Source organism: Chanos chanos, chromosome 13 (assembly GCF_902362185.1).
Source record: "Chanos chanos chromosome 13, fChaCha1.1, whole genome shotgun sequence".
Classification (NCBI taxonomy): domain Eukaryota; kingdom Metazoa; phylum Chordata; class Actinopteri; order Gonorynchiformes; family Chanidae; genus Chanos; species Chanos chanos.
This window is the reverse complement of record NC_044507.1, coordinates 10,277,268-10,304,205: the sequence shown is the minus strand read 5'-3', so window position 1 is coordinate 10,304,205 and position 26,938 is coordinate 10,277,268. Positions and strand designations below refer to the sequence as shown.

Here is a 26,938-nt window from a genome sequence, read left to right as displayed (position 1 = left end):
GAGTTATCCAGACAGGAAAAGCCAGCTGTGCTTATAGGCCTAACTGAAAGATGTGTGGTAGATAGATGCATGGCATCTGAATGAAGGGAACTGAAGTTGATTCTTATACAGTCCTTTCTGTGTATCTCAGTGAGGAATACAAAGTGGTACCTTATCATGGACAGATCTGAGACTCTTGAATTTCCTGTTTATAGTGCTGTTAACCAGATGTAATTCCGACTTTTTCCATTGCTGGAGGCCTAGTTGCTGACCGTTCTAATTGCAGTACATTTGATCTATATGTGTGTGTGATCTCTATGTTATCTGTGTATGATCTGCTCATATGTTTGATGTAGCCTAAATAATTTGTTTTTAAAACAAAACAAAACTTAAATGTAGCTGTTGTTATTAATTCTAATTAAAATCCAGTTGTTTTTGTTGTTATTATTATTAATGCTCTCTTCTTCTTTCTCTCTGTCCCTACAGTGAAGATGTCAGAGGCAGGGAGTTGAACCTGTGAAACACAGACTCTTACAGAGCGTGATAGTGGCTTATCCCACAGTCCCTTGCGTGGGGTGAGGGACCATGGGAGATGGAGGCGTGAGGACAGCGGGAGATGGCGTCAACCAGTCCCATGTGCTGTTTGATCGCTTCGTCCAGGCCTCGACCTGTAAAGGCACTCTCAAAGCCTTCCAGGAGTTGTGTGACTTCTTGGAGCTCAAACCCCATGAATATCGAGTGTTCTACCACAAACTCAAGTCTAAGCTCAACTACTGGAAGGCCAAAGCACTTTGGGCCAAGTTGGACAAACGCGCCAGTCACAAGGAGTACAAGAAAGGTCGAGCTTGCGCCAACACTAAGGTCAGAAAGCTTGCTTTTCGTTTCAAATAAAACGGCTAATCTATTTTCACTTTTAAGAATGAGGAAAAGAAAGAGTATTTTAGGAATTTTAACTGATTTTTAGCAAGGGAAAGGCTGTGCTCATGTACTTCTTCCTTTTCTTCTGCGTCTTCGTTCAGTGTTTGATTATTGGAGCGGGTCCATGTGGTTTGCGCACGGCCATCGAGTTGGGCTTCCTGGGAGCGAAGGTGGTGCTGCTGGAGAAAAGGGATGCTTTCTCTCGCAACAATGTGCTCCATCTCTGGCCCTTCACCATCCAGGACCTACGAGGCCTTGGAGCAAAGAAATTCTATGGCAAATTCTGCGCTGGTGCCATTGACCATATCAGTAGGTTTCAGAGAATTCTACAACTTGTAAGCTTTGGAATATTGCACATGTAACAACTGTTGTGCCGTTTATAAAGCAGTAGAACCTTTTCTAAACTGATCTGACAGAAGTAGAGGCATATCTTTTTTGTTGGCCAGTGACTGAAATCTTGGTGTCTGCAGGTATCCGGCAACTCCAGCTAATGCTGCTAAAGGTGGCTCTGCTCCTGGGGATAGAGATACATGTCAACGTGGAATTCAAAGGGCTCACAGAACCACCTGAAGACCAGGAGAATGAGAGTAAGACTTACCTACAGACCTTTTTGTGGATCTGAGTTTGAGTTGTCTATTGCTATTCACAGATCAATTTTTTTTAGGTAGCAGTGTGAAGCAGACCGTTTGTTAATATCCTTTAAATTTGCTTTGTAGTAACCATTGTTCTGCTTTGTGTTTTGAAGGGATAGGATGGAGGGCAGAAATACATCCTAGAACACATCCTGTCAATGAACTTGAGTTTGATGTCATTATCGGGGCAGACGGAAGGAGAAACACACTGCCAGGTAAATTTTGATAAAGGAGTTGACTGGTGTCATTTTAGGCGACCAGTTTTTGTTTTAAACCCAGCTTGCAGCAAAACTTTCATCAGGAATCGGATAAGTCCGTTGTTAAGGAATAAACAGCTCAGTAGGGATTCTGTTTCTGCATTAAGCTGCGAGCTCGTATACCCTAAGAGCTACAGTTTACCAGCTTAAATGTTTTGGTCGTTAAACTTGCGATTTATTTGTACAAGATTACTTACATAGATTTCTGAGAGGATCAGGGATTTCTTGGCCTATTTAGGTGGCTAGCTCTTTACATGTTGCTTTGCATTAAATGACTTTTTGTTTGACCTTAGCTGTGCAATTTCCTCCTCACCCTGCTTCTATGCCTCCAGGGTTTCGAAGGAAGGAATTCAGGGGCAAACTGGCCATTGCCATCACAGCAAACTTCATCAACCGGAACACTACGGCTGAGGCCAAGGTGGAGGAGATCAGTGGCGTTGCCTTCATTTTTAATCAGAAGTTCTTCCAAGACCTGAGAGAAGCCACAGGTACGACACATCCGGCCATGTTTTTGAGGAGGAGTTTCTGTTGTATCTAGTGTCTTCTTGGATAAAAGGCAATTCTAGTGCATTGTTTTGGTACTTGAAGATTTGGGCTTCATTACTCTGAGAATATGAGAATGGAGTGATTCTTGAGGAGAAAAAAAAACTGTTTTGAGAATATAGTAATGAACTGATGCATCTTAGCTGTTATGTAACTGCCAGGTTTTAGCCCATTCGTCGCATTGTTAGGCTAAGTTTTTTTTTTTTTTTTGTAGCTTTGCACTTTTTTGCCTAGCGAGGTGCTCAGAGATCCCTTGCTCGTGGAATAAGGACTTTTCAAGCAGTGGATTGGGAGAAATTTCACACTAGCTGAAACCCCCGCCTTAACCTAGGGATAATTTGACTCTGACATTACATCTGGACCTAATGTGTGTACTTAGTGGATATCCTTAGAGGATATCCATTTAAATATCCAGGTTAAGTTGGAAGGTTGCGCTCTGTGTTGGCATGACATTGAGCAGACCCTCTCATCTCCAACCGCAATTTTCAAGTCCTTTTTGATTCACCCATGCCTTGATGAAAATGAATGGGAGAAGTACCATCAAAAGACATCCAATAGTGAAATTTGACTGTTTGTATGTGCGTCACTCCGGTAGACAGTAAGCCAGGTCCTCTGATTTCTCTGTGTGCTTTGTTTTGAGTTGGCAATGCCCAGTGAAGCTTTGCTTTTGGTTTTTGAGTTGTGTAATTGGTGGTGTATTCCTTTCTCCTCTAATGAACTGCCGAATAGAGAGGCTAAGCGCTCCAACAACTGCGCCGGGACAGAATTACCTCTGACAAACAAATTTATCTCTTTATGTTTCTCTCTCTCTCTTTCTCTCTTTATCTCTCTCTCTGTATATCTCTCCATCTCTGGTTCCCTAATCTGTTGATATGATTTTACAGGGATTGACCTGGAAAACATTGTCTACTACAAGGACGACACACACTACTTTGTCATGACTGCCAAAAAGCAGAGTCTGCTGGAGAAAGGCGTCATTCTGCGTGTGAGTGATCAAAGAGCTTTGTGTGGAACCTGCTCCACAGCCTACTATCTGCTCCCTCTCTCTCTCTCTCTGTTTATCTGTCTCTCCCTCTGGACAGTTTTGTAGAACAATTTATGTTTGTGCACTAAAAAAGTGGATGTGCATATAGGGTGGTGAGTGGAGTTGATATCTGCAGAGAGCATGGGATTGACAATAGCTGTTATATCCTTTGATAACATTCTAGAATTAGAACTTTGAACGTTCCGTCCTTCACATTTTTCAAAAAATCATCCATAAAAATGATTGACAGGTTGACAGGGTCGTTTTGTAGTTTCTGAGACATGTAGTGAAGATTGGATGCTTATGTTTCAGTCCCCCAATCAGATATGATGAGCCCAGTGAAATCACTGTCCAATCCCTTTTATCAGGCGTTTGGTCTGTTCTCGTTGTGCCTTTCTCTCAGTACTCTTAAGCAGGCGGTGACTGTATGTTCAGCAGGAAGGGACAGAAGTGGCGATGTGCTAGTCTGTGCGTACATGCTAGAGCTGAGAGTGGACAGACTGTCCTTGTCTTTCAATCTGCTGTGTTTTCATGCTGGCCCACACTGTTCCACACATGATCCCTGCCAAGTTTCCATAATCATTAACGAGGAAAGGAGTCCTCATCTCTCTCTCTCTCGCGCTCTCTCTCTCCCTCCCTCTCTCTCTCACTCTGACACACACACACAGACACACAAAACTTACAGAGGGAGGTCTAGCCCCTAGATTGATTAATGGAACAGTATTTTGGTTAGTCTGGACAGTCAGAACTGAGACAGAGTAAGTGAGCTTTAGTTAGCTCTCTGTCTTAGCTCTCTATCTCAAGGCTTTGTTTCTCTAGCTAGAGACTCAAAATTTTTTTTAACATATTTTCACTTACATTTATTCATTTTGCAGACGCTTTTATCCAAAGTGACTTCCAAGACAGAAAGGTAAAGCAAAAAATCAAGCAAATAGCCATTGAGGAGCTAATTGTTTTACATGGGCCACTGCTAAGTTCATTGTCAGACTAATTACACATGCAAGTAAGTTAAAGGACAATAATAGTGAGCTACAAATGGATCAAAGAGCCCCCCTGATATTAAATATCGCGTACCGAGTATCACAATCAGGCGCCAGATTAATCTACATCATAAAAAGTGTCAGTGCTCATAGGTCAATACAGGCATACGTTTGTAGTAAAAGTAAGTGCCATGTGGCACACGTCACAGAGTGATAAGTAGTGCATTAGAAGATGATGTCGTCTGGATAGTAGGTAAAGGTCAAGCATAGAAGGTTGGGTTAGTTAGTGACTTGTGGAGGTAAGGGTTTTGTGGAAGAGGTGAGTCCTTGGGTGCTTCTTGAAGATTGCACAGTGATTAAAAAAATGGAGAATACTGTAATGTTTTGTTGACATAAATTTGAATGGCATAACTGTTAAGAAGACTGCAGGTAAAGCAAAACATTGAAAAAGAATACCAGAATAAACAGTGAAAATAACAGCAAACACTGCTCTACACATCTGAAAGATCTTTTGCTCACTTTGATGTACGGTGATGTCTGTTAAAGAGTGTTTCCTGCTTTGTGTGAGCAGACTCTGCCTTTTTGAAGTGGTGAAAACTCTGCCTTTTGAAAATGCAGTGACAGCAAGGGTTTGGCCTTTGGCAAAAGAGTACTGCCCATTATAGCAGCATGAATCAGAGAATAACACTGCACCCGAATCCTCTGTGTCTCCTTCCATCCGTACCCAGAGCTAAAAAAAAAAAAAATGTGTCTCTCCACCCTCTCTCAGATGGAACGTTCTAAAGCGAGTCTTTCTTTGACCCTCTAATAGGAACCTCAAGTTAATAAAAAGGCCTCTGTTGTTCTGGATGGCTGAAATTTGCTGCCTAACCACCTCAGCCTTGACTACTATACTTGGAGGGAAAAAAAAATATATAACCAGTGTCATGTTCTTCTGCTGGTTTTGTGTGTTTAGCACAGGTGGCATAATCAGAGTTGTATGGATTGATAGTGGTCCAGAGAGGGAATGAAACCACAGGCTCCCTTTTTGAAAACATCGCCTGGTCTAGCTGAATATTGGCGTGCACTTTTAAAATCCTCCAAACCTAACACTAGTTCTTTTGCTCCCCCTTGTTCTTGCTCTTTTGCTACGTGTTTTTCATTCTCATTACTTTTCCAGCTCTCTCTTTATTGGTTTTGATTGGTTTTGATTCACTTCTTTCTGTCCCTCTCCCCCTCTCTCTCTCTCTCTGCCACCCTCTCTTGTCCAGGACTATGCCGACACAGAGATGTTGCTCTCCCGGAGTAATGTGGACCAGGCTGCCCTACTCTCCTATGCCAGAGAGGCTGCAGATTTCTCTACCAATCACCAGCTGCCCACACTGGACTTTGCCATTAACCACTACGGCCAGCCTGATGTAGCCATGTTCGATTTTACCTGTATGTACGCGTCTGAAAACGCAGCCCTCGTCCGTCAGCGCAACGGTCACCAGCTGTTGGTAGGACTGGTCGGTGATAGCCTTCTGGAGGTGAGTGAAAGATGAGAGAGAAAGTCTGTCTACTGTGAAGAAGAGAGGAGTGTGCTGGAGAGTTCAGACATGTAGATAGGGATGGCTCTTGTTGGAAACTTTCATCCAAGTGTTTGATGTGACTTTGTCAGATTGGACTGTGTCATCTTATAGCAGTGAGAGGTTCGTATACGTTTATCTGGTTTAATGAACTTTTCTGCTTCTTCCTCTCCCAGCCATTCTGGCCCATGGGTACTGGTATAGCTCGGGGTTTCCTGGCAGCCATGGACGCAGCGTGGATGGTACGGAGTTGGGCTCAGGGCAGCTCCCCTCTGGAAGTGCTGGCTGAGAGGTAAGAAACATACAGGAAGGGGAGAATTTGAAGTAAATGTACTTGAAGCAAAGTAATACAGTTCTTGAAGCAGTGTTGTGGACATTTCTATTTCTGAAGACATCTCAAGTCTCTCTTAAGATGACCTTAACAGAAAGAGTTGTTGAACATCTACATTGTTTATGTCATGTTCTCCCTCATACTAATGTCTCGTTAAGTCATCTTAAATTTTCTCAGAGTAAACAGAGAGCCAGTAGATGTAAGTGCTACCCAAGTGAAGGCTTGGCCTAAGTGGTTTTTAGTAAACAGGCTGCATTGAGTGTCCTGGCTCAGATCTCAGACCATCACTAATGGAGGGAAAGCTACTCTCGCTGGCCCAGGATGGACTACAAATCTGCTCTCATATTGCTTTTTTCATAATTGAGTAACCGAGATTCCCCGTCTCTCTCTCTCTCTCTCTCTCTCTCTCTCTCTCTCTCTCTCAGGGAGAGCATCTATCGGCTCCTTCCCCAGACCACACCGGAGAACGTCAGCAAGAACTTCAACCAGTACAGCGTGGACCCCACAACACGCTATCCCAACATCTGCTTGCACTATCTCCGACCCCATCAGGTGGGCCCTCTTTCTTAATATCATACATTTGTTAATCCCCTCAGTGGAAAACGCCGGCACTGCTGAAGAGGAAGCATATGTGTCATAAAGTTAGATACAGGTTTAGCCTCTGAAGAATTAGATTTGAGTTACATTTATGTAGACTCTCAATTTAAGACTGAGATCATTGTCTGCTTTCAGGTACGACATCTTCTCGACACTGGCGAGACCAAGGAACTATGCATTGATATGGAAAATGTGGTCAATGCTTCTACACCCAAGCTGACAAGAAATGGTGAGTTTTTTAAAGGAGATTTACTAAAAATAAAGATTGAGAGAAGTATGTAGGAACTAAACTGTTGCACTTACTTTAAACATTCGCAGATTTGTAAATATCAGCTAATAAGCTTATATGTTGGAGCGCACAGAACAGTCGGGACATGTCGTTTTGTAATGTAACAATTTATCATTTTCACCCTAGAACTTCTGCTTGACAAGCAGTTGCAAGGTAACTTTGCAGATGACCAAATGCATGAATGCTCTCTCGAGGGGTTAACCTAAGGCATCTTGTCATTTATTCAGTCAATAACTCAGTCGACAATGGAATGGCACACTGCAGTGTTTTTCTTTTCTTTTTTTCTCCCCATAATTTTAGTTTTTTAATTCATTTTATTTATTGCAACCGTGTTTGTACGTACTAACTCAGTCTTACAAAATGTTCCTCCTTTCACGTAATAAAGGGGAGATGGAGCGTTTCTAACAGTCATTTAAGGTCTCTCATTGGAGGAGGGATGTTTGATTATTTAATAACACATGTTGAGCTCTGAGAAGCACCTTGGTGAAACTGTTTTTTGTGACTAACCCTAATGTATGAGGATGGGACTGCCAAATCTCTGAAACACTGAAATGTACGGTTTCGATTTCTGTCTCTCATTCGGTTCTCTCACTGTTGATTCCAGAGTCCATCGCTCGGTCCAGTAAGCTACTGAACTGGTGTCAAAGGCAGACGGAGGGCTACCGCGGGGTCAAAGTGACAGACCTCACCACGTCGTGGAAGAGCGGCTTGGCTTTGTGTGCTCTCATTCACAGATACAGACCAGACCTCATGTAAGATCTCACTTCCTCCTACTCAGAATGCTCTCAAGCACTCTTTACACACTCGCTGTGACACACACACACAGACAGTCATGTCAAAACAGTGTCAAACTGATTTCCTATGGAGGGACATAAATAACTTCCATGTGGCTCTTAGTAGAATCAGAGAACAGTAGTAGACGCAGGTAAATTTCACTGCAAAACACTGAATCTTGAATTACATGCACCAGCTAGACTAGTTGCCATATAGGGAATCAAAACGTATTCCAGACTGCATTTTTCCATAAGAGTATCCAGTTTTCGCCAGACACACATGGTGCACTTTATTTAGCATCTCTCTGGAACATGGTCCCGGATCCAAGGAACAAGTCTTTATCTTTTTGCAACTCTTTGTAGATATAGAGCTAATGGCTTTGTGATGTGTAATAAATGACCGCGATAATGACTTGGCCGCAGAGAGCGTTAATTATTCAATCTCAAATTCTTCGCAAACTGCGGAGAGAGAAAGCTGTCATCGCTTGAACTGCCGGCCTTGTGCTATTTACGGCTTGTTTATTTGTGTGGCATGCTCACCTGTTTAAAGCAGTGTATCACTGTAAACGAGATAGGAGTGGTTTTTGCACTCAGCTCTCAAGACTGTGGGTTATGCTGGCTTGTTATGGCTTGTCGGTGAAAGGGCAACGCGCTAAGCTAGCCAACCGTAAACAAAACAAAGGTTCTTTAATCAGCAGACTGGACCTTTAGGCTCAAGAGCACACATTAAGGCCATCATCATTGCCATCATCGTCATCATCATCATCATCATCATCATCCTCTGTTTGAGAGTGACCTTTAACAGACAGTGTTTATGGGCTTAGCTGTGTAGTCACTTGGTTTTCATTGGCCCTGTGATTGTGGAAGAGTATGAGTTTGATAAGACGCTATTAGGAGAACATGTGGTCAAGCATCACTTTCCCTCATTGGCTTCTATTACATTAGATAATCCTTGATCTGCCACAGCAGGGCTCAGAGCTCGGATGAAAAAGTCTTATTTTCACTGAAATATTGAGGGCATTTTCAGTTACTAAGGGCTTATTGAATTTAAAATGTAAACAGCTATTGCAAAACATCATTTAGTATTGGCTCATGGGATTGGGTCACTTTTAGTGGTGCCAACTTATGCCAACTTTTTAAATCCTTTTTCTGTGTGTGTGTCTGTGTGTGTGTCCGCAGTGACTTTGACTCCCTGGATGAGCGTGATGTGGAGAAGAATAACCAGCTGGGATTTGACGTTGCTGAGAAGGAGTTTGGCATTTCTCCCATAATGACGGGCAAAGAGATGTCCATAGTGGTTGAGCCAGACAAACTGTCTATGGTCATGTACCTCACTCAATTCTATGAGATGTTTAAGGACACAGTGCCTCCTGGTGGTAAGTTCAAATATAACAATTCAACAACTGGATATTGGACCTTTCTTAAACATCTGACTAGAATATAATCACCACGACTAACACCTTGCAAATGTTTATGAAGAGCCAATAATATACAATACTTAGATATCAACTCTCATTAAATCGTGTTTGTACTTTTGTGTACTGTGTCTTAATTGTTTCGTTCCAATGGAAACTTCTTTTTTCATGTTGTAGATAACCATAACCTAAGTCCTGAGGAGAAAGCAGCATTGATAGCCAGCACTAAGTCACCCATCTCCTTCCTCAGCAAACTGGGCCAGACCATCTCCATCTCCCGCAAGCGCAACCCGAAGGTAAGATTTCCACCGCCCTATTGCCTCACTCCAACAGGTTGAAGCTTCATATTACCAAAGCTTTAAGTGTAACCATTCTTTTTGTGTTTTTGTCTATGTTTTCAAAGACTGTGTTATTATCCTTGAGTAAGACATTTGTACTGCACTGAGGACTGTTCATGTTGCATTTTTATTTAATGATGTTGTCATGTTTAGATCAGATTGCATTAGGGTTAGAGTAATGAATGTGCTAGAAGTTTCCATGTGACAGCTGATGTTCAGTAAACTGCTTCACAGGACAAAAAAGAGAAGGACATCGATGGAGTGGGGAAGAGGAGGAAGACCAGTCAGGGAGGCCAGTCAGAGGATGTAAGATCCTTAACGCATGCTGGTTATCAGTCAAATCTGACAAATTAAACAAATTCATGTTTCCAATGACTTAATATAAACTTAAACTCAATGCCACCATCCAGGAAGAGCTTCAGAGAGGCTACCGTGACGAGAGGCCATCCATAGCCACGGCCCTGACGGAGCGCAAAGTTGAACCCGCGGCTTCGACGGCAAACAACAACAAAGTGAAATCCATGGCTACCCAGCTGCTAGCCAAATTTGAGGAGAATGCACCTGTTCAGTCCACTGGGCTCAAGAGACAGGTGAGACACATGTATCTCAAGGAAAGAAATCACGGCCATGTTTCTTTTTGTTTGCACCTGCAACTAGGTGATCGATTGTGGTATAAATGGCACTCAAATTTACCAATCAAAGGTAAACTTTTCAGGTCCGCAGACTCCGCCCCCCCCCCCCTTTTTCTCAGAAAGACAAGAAACTGACTAAATATATTGTCTCTTAACCTCTTGAAGAACATGGAAGCAAACATTATCTGACAATTTGGGATTTAAAAGCAGGTGATCCATACAGTGTTTGATGTAACTGAAAGCGATTGATATTGTAACCCTCTCACTGTACAAGCCCTTGGTGACATGTATGGAAGATGATTTTTCTGGTTGTGAATCAGCGCTGTGTCTGTCTCTTTAAGAGGAGACTGGCCGTGCTTTGTCACTGCTGGGTCGGTCACAAGGTCGACAGCACTCCCTGTGTGGGATTGACGAGTGGGATTGTCGCTGCACAAGGCTCTGTTTGTTTACACTCAAAGACCGTTTGCTTTGTGTTCCTGCTGCCCTATTCAACGTTCTTCTCTGCAGTTTATCTTGGAATCTCTTCATCTCAGAGCCTCTGACATGTATAAAATGCTTACTTTATTGACGTGAGAGAGAGAGAGAGAGAGAGAGACAGGGAGAGAGAAGGAAAGAAAGAAAGAAAGAAAGAAAGAAAGAAAGAAAGAAAGAAAGAAAGGGAGAGAGGGTGGTGCTTGACTGTTCTCTGTGTTTTCAGAAAGAGCTCACACCAAAAGTGAGGGAAAAGATTTGGGGCAGATATGAATAACTCGTGATTTACTGGGGCTTCTGCTCTGTTCTGTTCTAATGGCATAATCAGTAGGTATGCCTGGTGCATTATGAGAGACCATTAGAGACTTTGAAATGGAGCCCTTGGTAATATTACATTTCAAGACTATGTAATAAGAAATATAGTGATGTAGTGTCCAAAGCTATTATTCTGTCATGTTCTCTTTACTTGTTCTCGAAGAAGGGATTTACACTACTGCATGTGTTCATTTCTATGTATGTGAAGGTTCATCCCTTTACATTCAGAATCTTTTTTTCTTTGACAATTTGCTCTTGCTTGCAATGTGTTTTTTTTTGTTTTTTTTTTAATATTATGCTGAAAGTGCATGATGTATTACTGCTTTTTGCCACCCATCTCAGTTCATCGACATCGCTACATATACCTTTCATCTGCCTTTTTCTTTCTTCATAATTTTCACTCTGCATGTCTGTCTTCCCTATTTTTGTCTCTTCTCTCCGTCCTTCTGTTCCTCTCACGACTCTCGGTGATGGCTCATGTTTGGCTCTGGCGTTTCCTGTCCTTTCATTGGTCCTATTGCCTGTCACTCATCTACCACTGGTCACAGGGGGATTCCATGCCCAATCTGGACCTCCTCCTGTCCTCTTCCCAACCCCCTGCCCCGCTGAAAGAGCCGGCACGCCTGGCTCCAGTCCCTGCATGGAGGAAGGTAAAAACGAGAGAGTGCCCCCCTCCTGTCACTTTTTAGTTCCCTGGCTGTCCCGTTCATCCACTAACCATTGTCTCATGCTACTGGATAGATACATGTCATCCACTAAGCAAGTTTTAGATGAGCTGTGTGTAGAGTAGTTTGGTGTATGTAGAATAATGCTTTATCTTTCTGTGTTGTGGTATGAGATTTGTCCTTATCAGTGGTTCCATGCTTCTTTCTGACTGATTAGAACCATTACAACTTGTGATATGTAGTGCTGGAAAACTCGGAGGTTCAGGTTCGGTGTTAAGTACAGCAAGAAGCAGTCCTGAGTGTGTGTGTGTGTGTTTGTCGGTGTGTGTTTGGTGTTTAACTTTGAGGGTGTCTGTGTTTGGTGGTGTTTAACTGAATGGGTGTGTGTATTTGGTGCTGCGTAGCTCTGAATCTCTGTGTGTGTGTGTATTTGGTGGTGTTTGGCTTTGCGTGAGCATGTATGTGTGTATATTTAGAGTTGTTCAGCTTTTAGTGAGTGTGCGTTTATTTGGTGTCCAATTTTCACTGAGAGTGTGTGCTTAGAGATGTTCAACTCTCAGTGAGTGTGTGTTTTTGGTGGTGCCTAGCTCTTACTGAATGAGTGTGTGTGTTTGGTAGTGTTAAGTCACTCTGAGTGAGTGAGTGTGTGGGTATTTGGTGGTATTCAGTTCTGAAGCAGGGTGCCTGTATTTGTGTGTATTTGATGGAGTTTAGGTCTCAGTGAGTGTAAGTGTGTGTGTGTGTGTGTATTTGTGTGTATTTCGGCGGAGTTCTGGCAGCATGATGTCATATCCTCTGTGTGTGTTGCGGCCTTGCTTGCTATCAGAGGCGTACTCGGCTGCAGGAGCAGATGAGTTTCCGCTATAAGGAGAGGGTCAAGTGTCAGACACTGCCGAGCAGAGTGGAGCAGGTACGCGGGCGACCATAGCAGTCCCAGCATCCCCTTTACCTGGCTACCAAACCTGGGTCCACTACTTTCCCATTCAGCAAGAGAGTCTAAGGCTCTCTCCTAAGACGCTTTGTTTTAATATCTGAACTGATGCTAGTCAGATATACTGCTTACTTGAACTAAACCAAAATAAAACTTTTTAGTGGTTGTCTGACCCAGGCCTGCTAGCCCCTAATTGCCTTCCCTCAGATAAGTGCCATAGATCTGCCACAGTGTTCCCTGTGCTCTGATAGGAAAACAGACAGTTAATGTGGTTTTGCTCTGTGAGATAGACATTGTCCGATGGAAATCACTTTAAAGGTTATGGCACCATGCCTTGGTGGTGTATGCTAGATAGGCAAGTCTAGAAGTCTTAGAAAATGAAGTATTGTGGATCTTCTAACAAAACAGATTGTAGAGAATCATGAATTTGAAAGCAAATAAACCAGAGATTAATTAGTTCAGATTTTTAGACGTATTATGAGGAAATTTTAGCATCTCTTTCAGTATGTCATTGGATGGCTCTAGAAGACAAAGCTATTCCCCATTATGCATTGCGCACAGAGTGAAGCTGTTTGCAGAAGAATTCAGTGGAGTGTTTGTGGGAGGCTGGATGCAGGGCACTGACTCTGTTTGCTTTAGCTGTTTGCTTCTATTTGTCATGGTAAATTAGGCGAACCCTGTGCTTATTGTTCTGTTGCTTTGATAAATGTCTTTGCTCTGATCTGTGTAGTCTTAGATGGTTAGATGTGGTGATGCTTGCTTGCTTTGTCTGAATTTGGCCACTCAGTCTTTTGTTAGTGCGGTAGCCCTTTTTTCCTTTTTCTTTGTTTTTTTTTTTGTTTTTTTGGGGGTTTTTTTTACAGCTGTGTTTATTAGTCTGGACTGTGTGTGAACTCTGAGTGCCTTTGGATTTGATGTAACAATTGAAATAATTCATTGTGTGTCACTCTGAAAGGGAACGCTGTGCATTGCTAATAAAGAATGAACCGTGAATGTACATTTTAATGAGGCATGTTTTGCTGTGGGCGTGCTAATCTATATATGTTTCAAATATTAATTGTATTGAGTTGAGTGATTGATATGAGACTATATGTGTGTGTGTGTGTGTAAGTGTGTTTGTAAGATTAGTCTACTGTTTGAATTGGGTGTGCTGATTAGCCTTGTATTTGAATGGAATGTGATTTGATTTGAAAGGGTGGGTTGTGTCTTATTTCTGTGGTATTTTCCCGGCGTTTGATTGCGTGGAGGGCAAGTTCTTCTTATTTGTGTGGTATTTGTCTGTTGTTTGTTTGTCGAGAGGGATCTGAATTTGTCTGATGAAGTTAGTTTTGGTGAGAATGCCCTTGAACTCTGTTTATCAGTTTATCAGAAGATATATTAATGCTAGTGTTTGTGATTGAAGATTAATGGGGTTTGGCTAGTGAATGGTTAATGATTCCAGTATGGAGGTTGTTAGCCTCATTTAGACAGAGAGAGAGAAAAAAAAACCCTAATTTAATTTTCCATAAGTGCCCCATAAACTGCTATTAAATTTCTGCTTCTAGAAGTTGCGTCTAGAATTTGAATGACGCCGAAAGTACAGCTGGGTAATTTGTTTATTTGTGAGTACCTGTCATATGAATGATGTATGTGTACATATATATTTATGTGTGCGTGTGTCCACGTGTGTGTGTGTGTGTGTGTGAGAATAAGGCCTTCCTTCTCAGTGGCGAGTGACCAAGCTCTTTCACTCCTCTCCTGTGTCTCTGAAGGCCAGCAGAAGCACTGAAGGCTTACGGAGCTGCCCCAAGAAAACCATTCTGCTCTCTTCCTCTTCCTCTTCATCTTCTTCATCCTCTCCATCGCCCTCACTACACACACAGGTGACACGCTCTGTGCCACACAGCTGTCATGATGTTCTGTTTCAGTAACCCCCCCCCCCGCCGCCTTTCCCCAAATAACCTCACCTTTTCTCTCAGGATCTGACCGCTTACCTTTACCTCTCCCTTCCCTCTGTCTCCTGTAAAGGGAGATAGTAACATGTAGTGATTCATTTTACACTGACTACTTCACACGATTTTTTTTTTTTTTCAAGGTTTGCAGGATTTTTTTTTTTTTAAGGTTATTACATGGGAGCTGGCTGATCCAGCTGTCTCTTAATCTGCAACCTGTCTGATTCTGTTCAGTGATCAGGCCCAAAACCATTGTGCCTGAGAGAATCTCATTTAGCTCACACAGCAGCAGCGAAACGCAACGCGGCCACAAATATGCATGTTTGGTGGTGAGCAATGTGTTGGAGGAGGCCTGGGTTTGATTAGGACATCTGAAGTGTCTCAGCAACCTCTGCTGGCTTAGAGGGGAATTAATTCTGTAAAAACAATGCTAACTCTAACATAGGGATGAGTCAAGCTCTTAATTCAGACCATTGCTGTCTCTGGGCAAACACTCACTGATGTCATATTTTCATTAAAACTTATGCAAACATACAAACAAGAGTGTATGTGTGTGTGTGTGTGTGTGTGTGTGTGTGTGGGTGTGTGTGTACGCGCTCACAAGATTTGCTCCAATGTGTATTTGTTTGCTTTAGAAGGAGAGATGGTACACAGGGTTTAAAGCTGAGGAGGTGTTTGTTTGACTGATGCTGAAGTCTGGTTCTGCTTTTGCTGCTTGTTTGTTCTACAGTGTAAATCTACCAGACTGGAGGAGACTGAGGATGGAGAGATGAGTAAAAGCTGCCAGTACCTGACATTCACACACAGGGTAACTGCGGTCGCATGAGCCTGCAGTTTTAGCCAAAATGGTCTCGGTAACTGATCAAGTGGCTTAGATACTAGTTTCACATAAACTCTTGACTTCGAAAGAACTTTTGTGGCAAAATATTACCAATGCCAAGTATTTTTGTTATGATTGATTGCACTTATTTCAATGAAGGACAGCGTTGACTAAAACTCAACAAAGGTGCTAATGTTCAGTGTATCAGCTGTCCTGAAGGACTAACAAACCAGTGTTCTGAGTGGTTCTATCTGTGGAATTCTGGGGGACTGGAATGGAGTAGAATGGAATGCTGTGTTAAGCCGGCTTTGAGTGGGCTGTTTATCATATATGCATCCAAACATTTTGGTGCTTATCTCCATACATTTGACTGAAAGATGTGCAGAGTGGCGCTGCTTTGTAATAATAAACTAAACCGCAGGATGTGGCCTCACTCCGAGTCCCATTACCGGCCTAATGTTTTCCGCAGTTTTTTTTTTTCATTTTATCTTCTCGGATTTGGCTGGAACTGAACTCAAACAGCATGTTGTGGTGTTATGTTTTGTCGTTTAACCGCGTCAAGTTTCCATATTCTGATTTTCTGTTTACCCTGGGTTTCCTCTGCAGGAACCTGAGTTTTGGCAATTAGAAGATGAAGTTCCTAAACATGCGCCTAGCGTTCAGGAGAGGGCCGAGCGACTAGCAGCTCAGTTTACTGGGCAGCCTTACAGGCAAGGCAAACCCCAGGTGAAGCAATGCAGAACGCAGACAGTAGTGTGGGGAGTATATTCAGAGATTTAGGTTAGACTGATTAATGGGGACGGTCTGAAGGCAGGGGAAATGGCCTTGTAATTTGAGAGAGAAGTGCTCCCTTAGACTGAGTTAAGTCAGTATGATGGAAAACTAGTAGACGATCCCATGGAAAGCAGCTGGATGATGTTAATTTAATGGAAGTCCAGAGTTAATGGAAGTCCAGAGCAATACTTTTAGGCTGTAGAGATTTTCTATAGGCATCAGAACTATTACTTCTGATTGTTGGATAGCTGTTTAATCTATAGATTATTTTAATGGATGTATCCGGTTGATGAATTTTATCCAAATAATGCAATTAGACATGTGGAAGTCATTCGAAAATTTTAGGTCAGTTTTATTCCCTCCCATGAAAATATGACTCCATTCTACTTGAAGTATCTTGAAAACAGGACACAGACTACAAAAAAACAAAAACCTGCCCAACAGAAGGATGCGATTATTGTGCTTTGGTGTTAAGTTGGTCAGTGTGTTCCAGACGTCTATCAGAACTGGGCTGAAAAATTCTTGCACCCACACACAAAAACAACTCAGAAACATCGATAACAAAATGCAACACAAATTTTCTATGTAGGTTGATTGATTGTCTGCCCCACTTCACATCCGTAAACAAAAAAGTTATTAATTTCAGTGTCTTTCATGAGAGGATTATAATATTTTTCAAAAGGTTTTCAAAGTGACCTAGAATCACACTGACATTAGAAATAACCTAGCAGTAAACCAGCGACCTCCAGCTAATTTCTCTCTTTTTCCCTGAGCAGTCATAACTTTTTCACTCTTTTCTCTCCGATCTTTCCCTTTTCCCCGTGAAGCCCATGAAAAAGCCCTCGCGGTTTTTCGTCGAGCAGTGGTTGCTTTCTCACGGACTGAGCCCTGATCAGTCTCTCTCTCCTCCACATTCCCCTGAGCAGGTAGCTGTGCCAGGAGGCACTCATGCACACACACCACTAACCCTGCCTCTCCTGTTTGTTCTGCACCAAATTCAAGTGAAAACTCACCATCTGATATATCACCATCTGGCAATAGTTAATCTGCAAATCCACTGTAGTGGCCAACTTGACCAAGCAACTTGTTTTCTTGTGGTTGTGGATATAAACATAATAAAAAGTTTAGCTTTGGTGTAATTTAAAACAGTGCTTGTTCTCTTAATCTGAAACTTTTGTTTTGTAGTCATTAAGTTTTGTTTTGGTTTCTGTACTAAACAGTCACTGTAGGAAGTCTGGTTTCTCCTCATAGAATTGTTATCGTGACGTTTCTTCACAGGAGAGGGGGGTATTGCCGTCTGATGGCCACGTGCCTTTGCACATCCCTAGCATTCAGGAGAGAGCGGAGCAGTTAGCCGCTCTGTTTAAAGACAGTCCTTCCAAGCCCAAGGTGAACCTCTTTAGAGAACTGCTTTACATGCGACGTTTCAACACGGTCACAGCCAGGCCGATTAAAAACTGTCAGCTGTGATGAAACGGGACATCGGGCTTCCATTGTCCCGGGAGATGAACACGCTTACTTGTTTAACATACACGTTTATATTAGTTGGCCTAAAAAACGACTCTCTTATTTCCTGCTTGTCTGTTCTCATTCCCTCTTTCCTTTATTCCTGTCTAACGCTCATTTCTCTCCTTTCTCCTCCTTCTCCTCCGGAGCTTAAGAAAAAGCCTTCACGCTTCTTTATTGAACAGTGGCATCTGGCGCGAGAGCTGAATGTCAGGCAGCCCCTCCCTTCCCCTGGCTCTCTCCGACAGGTAGCGCTTAAGCCCCCCTGGATGAACACTGCTGCCAATCCGCATGAGTGTCCTAATGCTTCAAACTAACACACGCTGTCTGAGGAGAATGAGTCTGGGTGTGACCTCCTACGCTGACCACTGTGAAACGACGGCGATTCAGATTTTCGTGTCTTTGCTCGATTGGCAGAGTATCTAAAGTCAAGGTCTGATTATCCAAGCAAATGGTCTTGGTCGACCAGAGTAGCTTTGAGCAGTGTTTACATTTCAGTTGTTTACTTGCGTCTGCCGTCAGTCTTGCTGATTGTGTGATGCATGCAGTGGTCTCTGGACAGAAAAGCGAGTCTGAGTATTTGTCTGTCTTAGTCAGGCAGAGCCCATTTGATTTTGCTCATATGCGAGGTGTAGGCCAGGATGTCTTTATTTAGCCAGGACGTTTGAAATGATAAAGAAACTGATTGTGGTCCTAACAAATCATGTAACCCAGGATACTCAAAACTCAAATAAAGCTCTGCAAACATTCTCTACAAAACAGAAAAATATCCCTGACAGTGCGAGACAGAAAATGCAGAGGTGTAGTACAGTAGACACACGGGTCTGTTGACAACAGTCATGTAGAGTTTTATTGTAGCATGGGATCTTTGTTTCTCTGATTCTTATTTTGACAGGTGCTCTAATATAGTGTCTCATTTAAATCCATTTGAAGTCATGAAGAATATGTTTGATTGCCCCTGTGCTGTGAGCTTGAAACATGACCTATATTCTGCAGCATGGATGATGTTTCTGTTGGGCCTAATCCTGATGTTTTGATGTTTTGTGACCCATATCATCTGTTAAATTGTGCCTAATGACACACTCCAGCTCAGAAGTGCTCCTTAATCCAGCCCAGCAGAGGCGTGATATTCGAATCTTGTGGTAGCAGCTGGTATTAGTTCGCTAGCTTCAGGCCGGAATGGAGAAGATTAACACTATGAAACTGGCAAATGAAATGCTGCATCGGTGTGTCTTATTAGTGTGAGAAAAAGCATGGTTTTGAGTTAATGATATTTATAGGACCGTGTGCGTGCGTGCTGGTGTGTGTGTGTTTGTAAAATTGTGCGATGCAGCCCTGGTCTTTGGAATGTTTTGCAAATGTGTCTTGTGTTTTCTCGCTTTTGGTCTTTGACCAAGGCCTTGCACTGAAAGTGCCTTCTCATCAACACACCTGACCAATCAAACATGCACACGTGTCCTTCTCATCAACACACCTGACCAATCAAACATGCACGCCTTTTCTTTTACCTCCTGTCCTAACTTTCTCCCCTCATCACTACTCATCTTTTCTTTAAGTGCCTTAAAACGGAACGTTCTAGTTTCCTTCCACTTTTTTTTTTCTTTATATTTCATTTACTCAATTTCTTGTTTTTGCGCCTTCGCTCTTCCATTTCTACGCATTTACCCTGTACTCTGTTATGTGTCTCCCAATGTCCTGTCCCTCCTTCCATTTCTCTGAATCTGTCCCCTTCTCATTCCCGCAATCTTTAGCGATATATAAAGATATACACAGGGGGAGTGAGCTCATTGGCTGAACAAATAGCCAATCAGCTTCAGACTCAGGAGGAACCCAAGCCCCCTCCTGAGAAGAGGGATTTGGTAAGAATCTTGGGTGTTCATGTGTTGACATGTAGAGACAAGAGTGAACTCACCCAGTCTAGCATATATAACACAGGTATTTTGTTGAATTTTCCATACAGGTAATTTCCCTTCGGTAATGACACAGTATATCCTCTAACTTCAAATACTCTAACTTGAAGTCCTCATATATACTAACTATATGAAACATGCCCTGCATGAAGTAGCAGATACTGTTGTTCCTTTGCGATTTGAAATCCTTATTTGATTCTGAAATTACCTCATAACAATTGATTTAAGTTGATTAATTAATGTGGAGTGTGTTTAATCTGCCATTATTCACAGTAGAATGATTGCCATCAAGTCTTTCAGTATTTTAGCGGTTTTGTACTGAAGGACTGTAAATAAATGTTTGTCATTAAACTGCTTTTTCAATGTGTCCCCTAACATTTTTGTCACACACATTCCCTTTAATTGGCGTCTTTCCCTTTTACAGGCTTCCCTGCGGAAGGAATTCCCTCAGAACATAGGTGGCAGCGACGTCTGCTTTCTTCTGCCGGAAACGCGTGTACGTGATGGAGCGTCTGAGTGCAGAGGGGAAGTTTTTCCACCGTAGCTGTTTTAAGTGTGACTACTGCGGCACAACCCTTCGCCTCTCCTCCTACGCCTTCGACGTGGAAGACGGTACGGAGGTCCTGGTTGGACTGACGCAGCGTTAAAATACCCCGCTCGACACAGATCAGCACACGCCGCATAGTCTTAATCTTACCCTAGTCAATACAACTAGACTGTATTGCTGTGCTCTAGATTACTCAAAACGAGTGGTATATTGACTGTCTTAATTTTAAATTAGACAGGTTATCAGTTATAATTGACTGTGGTCACATTGATTTATTGAAGTTTTCAGTCTGCGTGTTATGATAATGACTAGTGTTCGGTGCGTTCTTAGCACCTTAATCAGTCATTAATTATGGTATTGGGTTTGCATGTGCTAATGTTTATAACTCAGACTATTTGTTGAAACTGTGCTGCACTCAACCATTGAATTAGAGAATTCCTCAGGACTTTTATACTAACAAAATATTCACATTTGTGTCGACGTCTCTTCCTAGAGACTTTGGGAGTGGTGAGCTGTTGGTAGCATGTGCAAATAGAGTTTATGTATATTTCCTCTTAATCATCTCTGCAGGGTTTTTTTTTCTCCGCTTTGTTGTCGTGAGTTGCCCGTTGTCTCTGTAGACAGTGGCATATTGTTGCCTGAGACAGAACGACTGCTTCTCATGCTGTCCGCCCATTGATCACACTGGGAGAATAGATTATCTACAGTCAACCCACTCAGCATAGCAGGACAGAGACCAACAGACCTGCAGAAAGACAAATCATTACTTTAGGAGCGGATTGCATATCCGTCTCTGTAGAAAACATTGCGCATTTCATGATGAGATGAATAGTTTTATTATTTTAACAGGCTGTGGACTGTGCTGCGGATGCTTACGGTGTGTGTCCCGTGTGTGTGTGTGTTTTCTCTCGCAGGGAAGTTTTACTGTAAGCCGCATTACTGTTACAGGCTGTCTGGACAGGCTCAGAGGAAGAGGCCTGCACCTGCTGCAGCTCCACTTAACGCTAAGGTACTGTCTGAATTTCCACGGAAACCTCTAGACCTTAGGAGATTGTTCTGTTTTTTTTTTTTTTTTATTTCTATTTGCCCCTTTATGGTGGAGTTCACCCATTGTTACTTTGTTCGATTACGAATGTTGACGTAACCAATATTATATTAGCTACATGTATATCGGCTATATTCAGGCAAAATCAGGATAGCTATACAAACATTTTCATTAAACTCTTTGTAAAAACACATGTTGGAGGATTTTATGAATAGCTGTCTCATGAGAGTCATGTCTGAATTCTGTGGTCCGTCAGGAAAAACAGGTATCCGTGGTAACCCCAGTGACCGTGGACGCCCCAGGCCGGGCGCCTGAAGCCCAGGCTGCTGCTGAACGCCGGCCCTCAGGTACCTCACTTTCCTCTTTAGGCCCCGTGCTGCGCCTCTCCAGAGGGGTGGGGGGATCCATGTGCTCACTGCGCCGTGCAGTGTCCTGGACCCGCCACCAGGTGGCACACAACCCCTTAAATTCCCCCTTTCTTTTCACTTATTGTATATACCTCTTCTCCTGCTTCACTCTGAACATTCTTCTTAGTCTCCTTTAGCATGACTGAACCCTGTGTCCCTATGTAACCGTGTTTCTTTTACACTTAGTACCTGTTTTGCAGCTACACACTAGCCTATCCTGACCTTACAGTCTGTGTGATTTTGTGCTTGTATTTTCTGAAGATGCTGCATTCTTAGGTCTCTGATTAGTGTTCTGTGTCTTCAGGATTAACCCGATGCGGAATGGTGCATCTTCAGCAAACTTTTATTGCTGTGATTAAAAAACCATTCAGGCAAAATCTGAGCCGACTTTCTGTGAACGTACAGAAAAGTCAGTGATGAGACAACTTAGTTTTGCTAATAGTATGGAGACTTAGACTTAAATCTAGTCCTCGAATAGGTTAAATTAAATATGCAATAACTTAATTGTATTTGAGTATCTACATGTAAAATGCAGTTTATCCCTCAGTGGGACTTTGTCCTTGTTTGAGAAACAGACCAATTTTTACACGCCTGATTGGCTCTTTTTTGCCTGCATGTGCTGTATTAGAAATCACCCTCTGTTGTGATCGTAATGTTAAGTGGTTGCTTGTCTCTGCCACCTTTTAGCCGAACTATCCCTCTTTTCTTTTATTTGATTACTTTCAAATCTCTTGCCTGTAACAGTGCTTGTGATTGTAACTGTACCCTCCTTTTAAATAGAGCACTTCTGTCATAGATTGCCTGTATAATGTAGTGCTTGTATTGGTGCCTGTGATTGGTTGACTCTGTAAGCTTTACCTTTCCCCCTTCCTATCAGAGCAGCCTTAAGCTGAGAGTAGTGCCTGTGTCACTGCTTGTGATTGGTCTGCAGTTAGATACACGTTTTTAACAGAGCTTGTCTTATCCTGGTGTTCTTGCATATCCTACCCTTTCCCTCTTTCAAACACTTTCTAACGCCTCAGTTTCATTGTCATGTAGATGATAATAATAACTATACGGTAGTGTATGAAATAATTAGCACTAAGTTATATTCTAAGATTTTAAAAGGCAAAATGCTAGAATGGCATGTTTTAGCGAGTGTGGCCAAACTATATGTTTGTTAGGTTTTAGAGTGTCTAAGAGCAGACTAGCAGTAATTTATGTGTCAGCAGTTCAAAGTGCCTGTAGTATAAGAGTAGAAATGATTTAGCTGTGGAAATCTGAATGTATTCTCTTGCTTAGCTGAGGCGAATTGCTCTAGCTGCCTGCTTTTATTGAGCACATCATTGCTATTAAAAATTTAAACTCCATTCATAATTATTTCCATTAAATTGGGGTTGGTGGTATGCTCTATGTCTTGATGAGTTGTTCTCATTTTCTTTCCGTTATCACTGTGGATAGCATGCTTCCCTTTCACTCTACACTCTTTCACTTGCACACTTTCTCAGAAAAATCTAGTTTTCATCGGATAAAAAGAAAATGTTTTCATTTGAGGGCTCATCCATAGTCGCACTGAATTGGGATCTTTGGTTCACGGGTGGAATGATTCTGTTTAGCTGCTTTGGGATGAACGTAATACAAACGTTAGGGAAAAAGAAACACATGAGTTATACTAAGCCTTCTCACCCAGTGGAATTCACAGCACATTCAACATTTTAACACATTAAGGTTTTACTTTCACATGTGCAAGCTCACTCCAGTTAATACGCCTCATACGCAGATAATTATAATATTATGAAATAGTTGGAAAAAGTGTTGCTTCTTAGGATGGGAAAAGGCAAGGTACCAAAATTCAAACTGTATGTAGTATTGAAGATGATATCCTCATATTTAGATCTATTTGTTCAATGCTGCAGGGTAATAAATCATATATCTATATATCTATATAAATAAATTTGGAGACATTACTATATCTGTGTTGGTCTGTTTTGTGACAGTCTTTTGGTACGTGAGGTCTTTCATGAAATGTGCACACTGTTTCCTGATTATCACACCTGCTTTTTAGGTCTTTGTGTAAATTCCCAATTAAACAAATGCGGCAGAAGCACTACCTGCAAAATCCCAGAGAGATGTCTTTATAATCCGTGTTTCTAGACCTGTTTGTGTCAGATAAACTAAACAGAATTTAGTTTTCAGTCTCTATCCTCTACGGCTCATGTAGAACAAGTATTTTTTGCAGATAACAGATTTTGTTCAGTAGACATTATTCAGTGAACAGCTGCCTGACTTGCACTTCATGCAGTATTAAGTGCAGTGCTAGTTTAAGTGGGATTTACTGTCAGGTAGGTTTGATCTTATTGTGAGTTATCTGGTACTTACAGTTGAAAGAAGTCTCAAGCTGGTTCCAAGCCAATGTTAAATAGCTTTGGGTTTAGATAGACATTGAATTAATGGTGATCAGAGTATATTAGAATTTAAAATTGCCTTTCTTCAGCTAGGACCGACTGCAAATCAGTTTCAAATTAGGATTCATTTTGCGAGACGCTTACGCGGCAGCACCAGACTCCTGCCTTCGGCGGGCCTTTAACTCCACGCGCGCTCTCCTCATTCTCAGGGGTCTCGTCCTCTCTCCCATTCTCCCACTCCTCTCTGTCTGTCTCTCCTCCTCTCCCTTCTGCAGTGCCTGAGGTGAATGGGGTCACGGAACCTAGCTTCGCCAAGCGCCTTAGGGGCACGCCAGAGCGCATCGAGCTGGAGAACTACCGTTTGTCGATGCAGCGCGAAGAAGAGCTGGAGGAGGTGCCGGAGGAGACGCTAGCGGAGCATAATCTGAGCAGCGTACTGGACAAGGCCACGGATGTAGAGGAGGGCTCCAGGTATCTTTCATATGTTTGTGTAATGATAATGAGCAAAGTGCACCATTCATCCAGTAGGCTTTCTTTTGGCGACTTGTTTGTGAGCATGTGAGATGTTTCTTAGTCTTTGGTAACTTTTTGTTTTACCTCATGTGGCTCTTTTTCATCACAGATACTCAGTTTATCTGACTGATGTAGACAGTTAATGTAGAGTCAGTTGTTCTAGCTTAAAACATACACTTAACACTTCACAGGCTTAGTAATTGAATATTTTAAGGAAATTAGCATTCATCACGCTCACAATATAGGAACTTACTGAATCTCTTCTGAAATCAGGGGCAAGAACTATACAAGATACAAGAATAACGATACACAGTACTTGCAAGAATATCGCTTTGGTTAAGATTAGTTGAAGTGGCCATGGAGTAAAGTTATAACTTCCACCCACAGTAGCTCAGAGTCTGACATGGAGGAGGAGGATGAGGAGGCCCCAGGCCCGTCTGACCTGGGAGGAGTGCCTTGGAAAGAGGCCGTTGAACTCCATGCTAAACTGAGGGGTGAAAGTGACCCTGGAGCTAACGAAGAGAATGGTTTACTAGCCACAGAACAACGAGATGGAGAGATGGAGGAAGAAGATGAGGATGAGGAAGAAGATGAGGACGAAGATGAAGAGGAGGAGGAATCAAGTGACGGTAAGGTTGATTTGCGCAGACTGTCTTTTAATTACGGATTTTGCTCTGCAGCTCCAGTACTTTGTCATCGCAAAGCGTTCTAGAAGATGAACTCCACAGGTTTAGGTCTGAAAGCCAAACAGTCGGAAACTCCCAAAGCAGACGAGCCATCAGAACAATCCAGAATCATATTTAAATCAATTGATTGTAGCAATAACAACAGAGTGGCTGCTTTTGTTGTCGTCATGGGTGATTCTTCTGTCTGTGAAAAGTCTTGGGTATTTGAATGTTTGTCTGTCTTGTCCTGTCTCATTTCCCTGTCTTCATCACAGTTGACGTTTACATACTGTGTCTACCTTTTAAAAACCTTTGATTGCTTGTGACCTCATATACACATAATGGTGGTGTAATAGTTTCTTTTACTGATTTGCTATGAATCAGTAATGTTTTATTTCTAAAATAAGAACTTGTGAGTTCCAAATAAGCAACTACCATATGTCAGTATGATAAAATGTATCACCTAGTATCGTTCTCATAGATAAAAAGCTCAAAGTAATGCAGCCAGTATTGTCCCCCAGGAATGTGTTGATATCAGAAACAATAGAGACAATACATTTTTATAGATTCTGTCCGGTCTGGTCCTCCTCCTTCAGTGTCTGCTCCATAAGTGTTGTATTTCTCTTCCTTTAAAGGTACCCCTGTAAATTTGTTTGGTATAGTTTTAAGGAATGGAACGATATACCTTAATATTATACTACATAGTAAAATGATTTTATCATGTAGTACTTTAACAACCTCACTAAAGTTAATGCTTGGTTTAGCATGTGATCCATACCTAATAAATCTGTGGACTTTGTTCCGTACCTAACTAGGTTTCAGAATTGCTCTACACGGCCCTCTGTTGTGTATATTTCGATTATTTGAGAGTATAGGTCCCAGAATAACACAGCAGAGCTCTCAAAATGTCCCTCTTCATCAGGGGTTCTTCTTGTTTACTATTGGGGGTCGACCGATTATCGGCCTGGCCGATTATTGGAGCCAATATTCAGTATTTTTCTGATTATTGGTATCGGTGTTTTTTTTATCTGATTGCCTATAAAATAGATTAATTTTAAAAAGCGTTACTTTGGCTCTGATGCAGCCGCCTCTCTGTGGTTACCACTGTCTGGTCTAAAGTAATGTTCCGCCCACAGCACTATCTGATTGGTTATACATCACGAGTAATAGCCTATCAACACTGAAGGCTACTATGCCACACAAGGGCACAGAGGAACACATTTGCTCATCTGAGCTGTGTTTCGAAGGTGAGGCAGTAGATGTTGCCAAAGTTGCAATAAACATCACAATCTTCCATGGTGAAGTTGCAAAAACCCCAGTTTCCCAGTTACACAGAAAATGCCTGAATAATGCACTTCGTTGCACTGATATACAGATAACTATTATGAGATAATAGTTTATCTATGTAGCGATAGCTGTATCTTTGAGTAACATTGGTGCCACTGCAAATGGAACTTATTTTAGCGAACGTAACATTCCTCGCCTATGTCATACCTAGTACCTATGACTTGATGTTTTTACATGTCGTAGGTAGCCAACGGTAATAATGTAACCTATTGTTGAGTCTTGTAGAGTTAACTTGAATGCGATAGCGAATGTCAACAAGTTCATTTGTTGATCCATAATTTAGCTAGCTGAGTAGCGGAAAAATTGATAGGGTATAACATTACTTCTTGCACCTCACTTACCATGGCCGGTTATATTCTCAGTCTCAATCCATAACTAGATAGTGTAGAGTTGTCAGAGTTGAACACTCCTATTTATTCATTCATGCATTTATTTAAATTTTCAGTTAACAT

The 26,938-nt window shown here is 42.1% G+C and overlaps 1 protein-coding gene across 1 annotated transcript in view; it reads left to right on the top strand.

Moving 5' to 3' along the window:
* The window catches only part of mical3a (microtubule associated monooxygenase, calponin and LIM domain containing 3a), a 63,781-nt gene that overhangs the window by 18,446 nt on the left and 18,397 nt on the right, over nucleotides 1-26,938 (top strand). Inside the window, 29 exon segments of the mRNA XM_030791007.1 lie at nucleotides 466-840; nucleotides 999-1,206; nucleotides 1,368-1,484; nucleotides 1,643-1,744; nucleotides 2,119-2,274; nucleotides 3,214-3,314; nucleotides 5,584-5,841; nucleotides 6,057-6,172; nucleotides 6,637-6,763; nucleotides 6,944-7,037; nucleotides 7,702-7,849; nucleotides 9,050-9,246; nucleotides 9,463-9,581; nucleotides 9,858-9,929; nucleotides 10,034-10,213; nucleotides 11,590-11,691; nucleotides 12,533-12,616; nucleotides 14,389-14,499; nucleotides 15,995-16,114; nucleotides 16,990-17,088; nucleotides 17,441-17,551; nucleotides 17,818-17,916; nucleotides 19,420-19,527; nucleotides 20,003-20,053; nucleotides 20,055-20,190; nucleotides 21,040-21,134; nucleotides 21,427-21,517; nucleotides 24,237-24,432; nucleotides 24,862-25,103. Of these exon segments, the coding sequence (XP_030646867.1) occupies nucleotides 565-840; nucleotides 999-1,206; nucleotides 1,368-1,484; nucleotides 1,643-1,744; nucleotides 2,119-2,274; nucleotides 3,214-3,314; nucleotides 5,584-5,841; nucleotides 6,057-6,172; nucleotides 6,637-6,763; nucleotides 6,944-7,037; nucleotides 7,702-7,849; nucleotides 9,050-9,246; nucleotides 9,463-9,581; nucleotides 9,858-9,929; nucleotides 10,034-10,213; nucleotides 11,590-11,691; nucleotides 12,533-12,616; nucleotides 14,389-14,499; nucleotides 15,995-16,114; nucleotides 16,990-17,088; nucleotides 17,441-17,551; nucleotides 17,818-17,916; nucleotides 19,420-19,527; nucleotides 20,003-20,053; nucleotides 20,055-20,190; nucleotides 21,040-21,134; nucleotides 21,427-21,517; nucleotides 24,237-24,432; nucleotides 24,862-25,103 (3,916 nt within the window). The 5' untranslated portion in view covers nucleotides 466-564.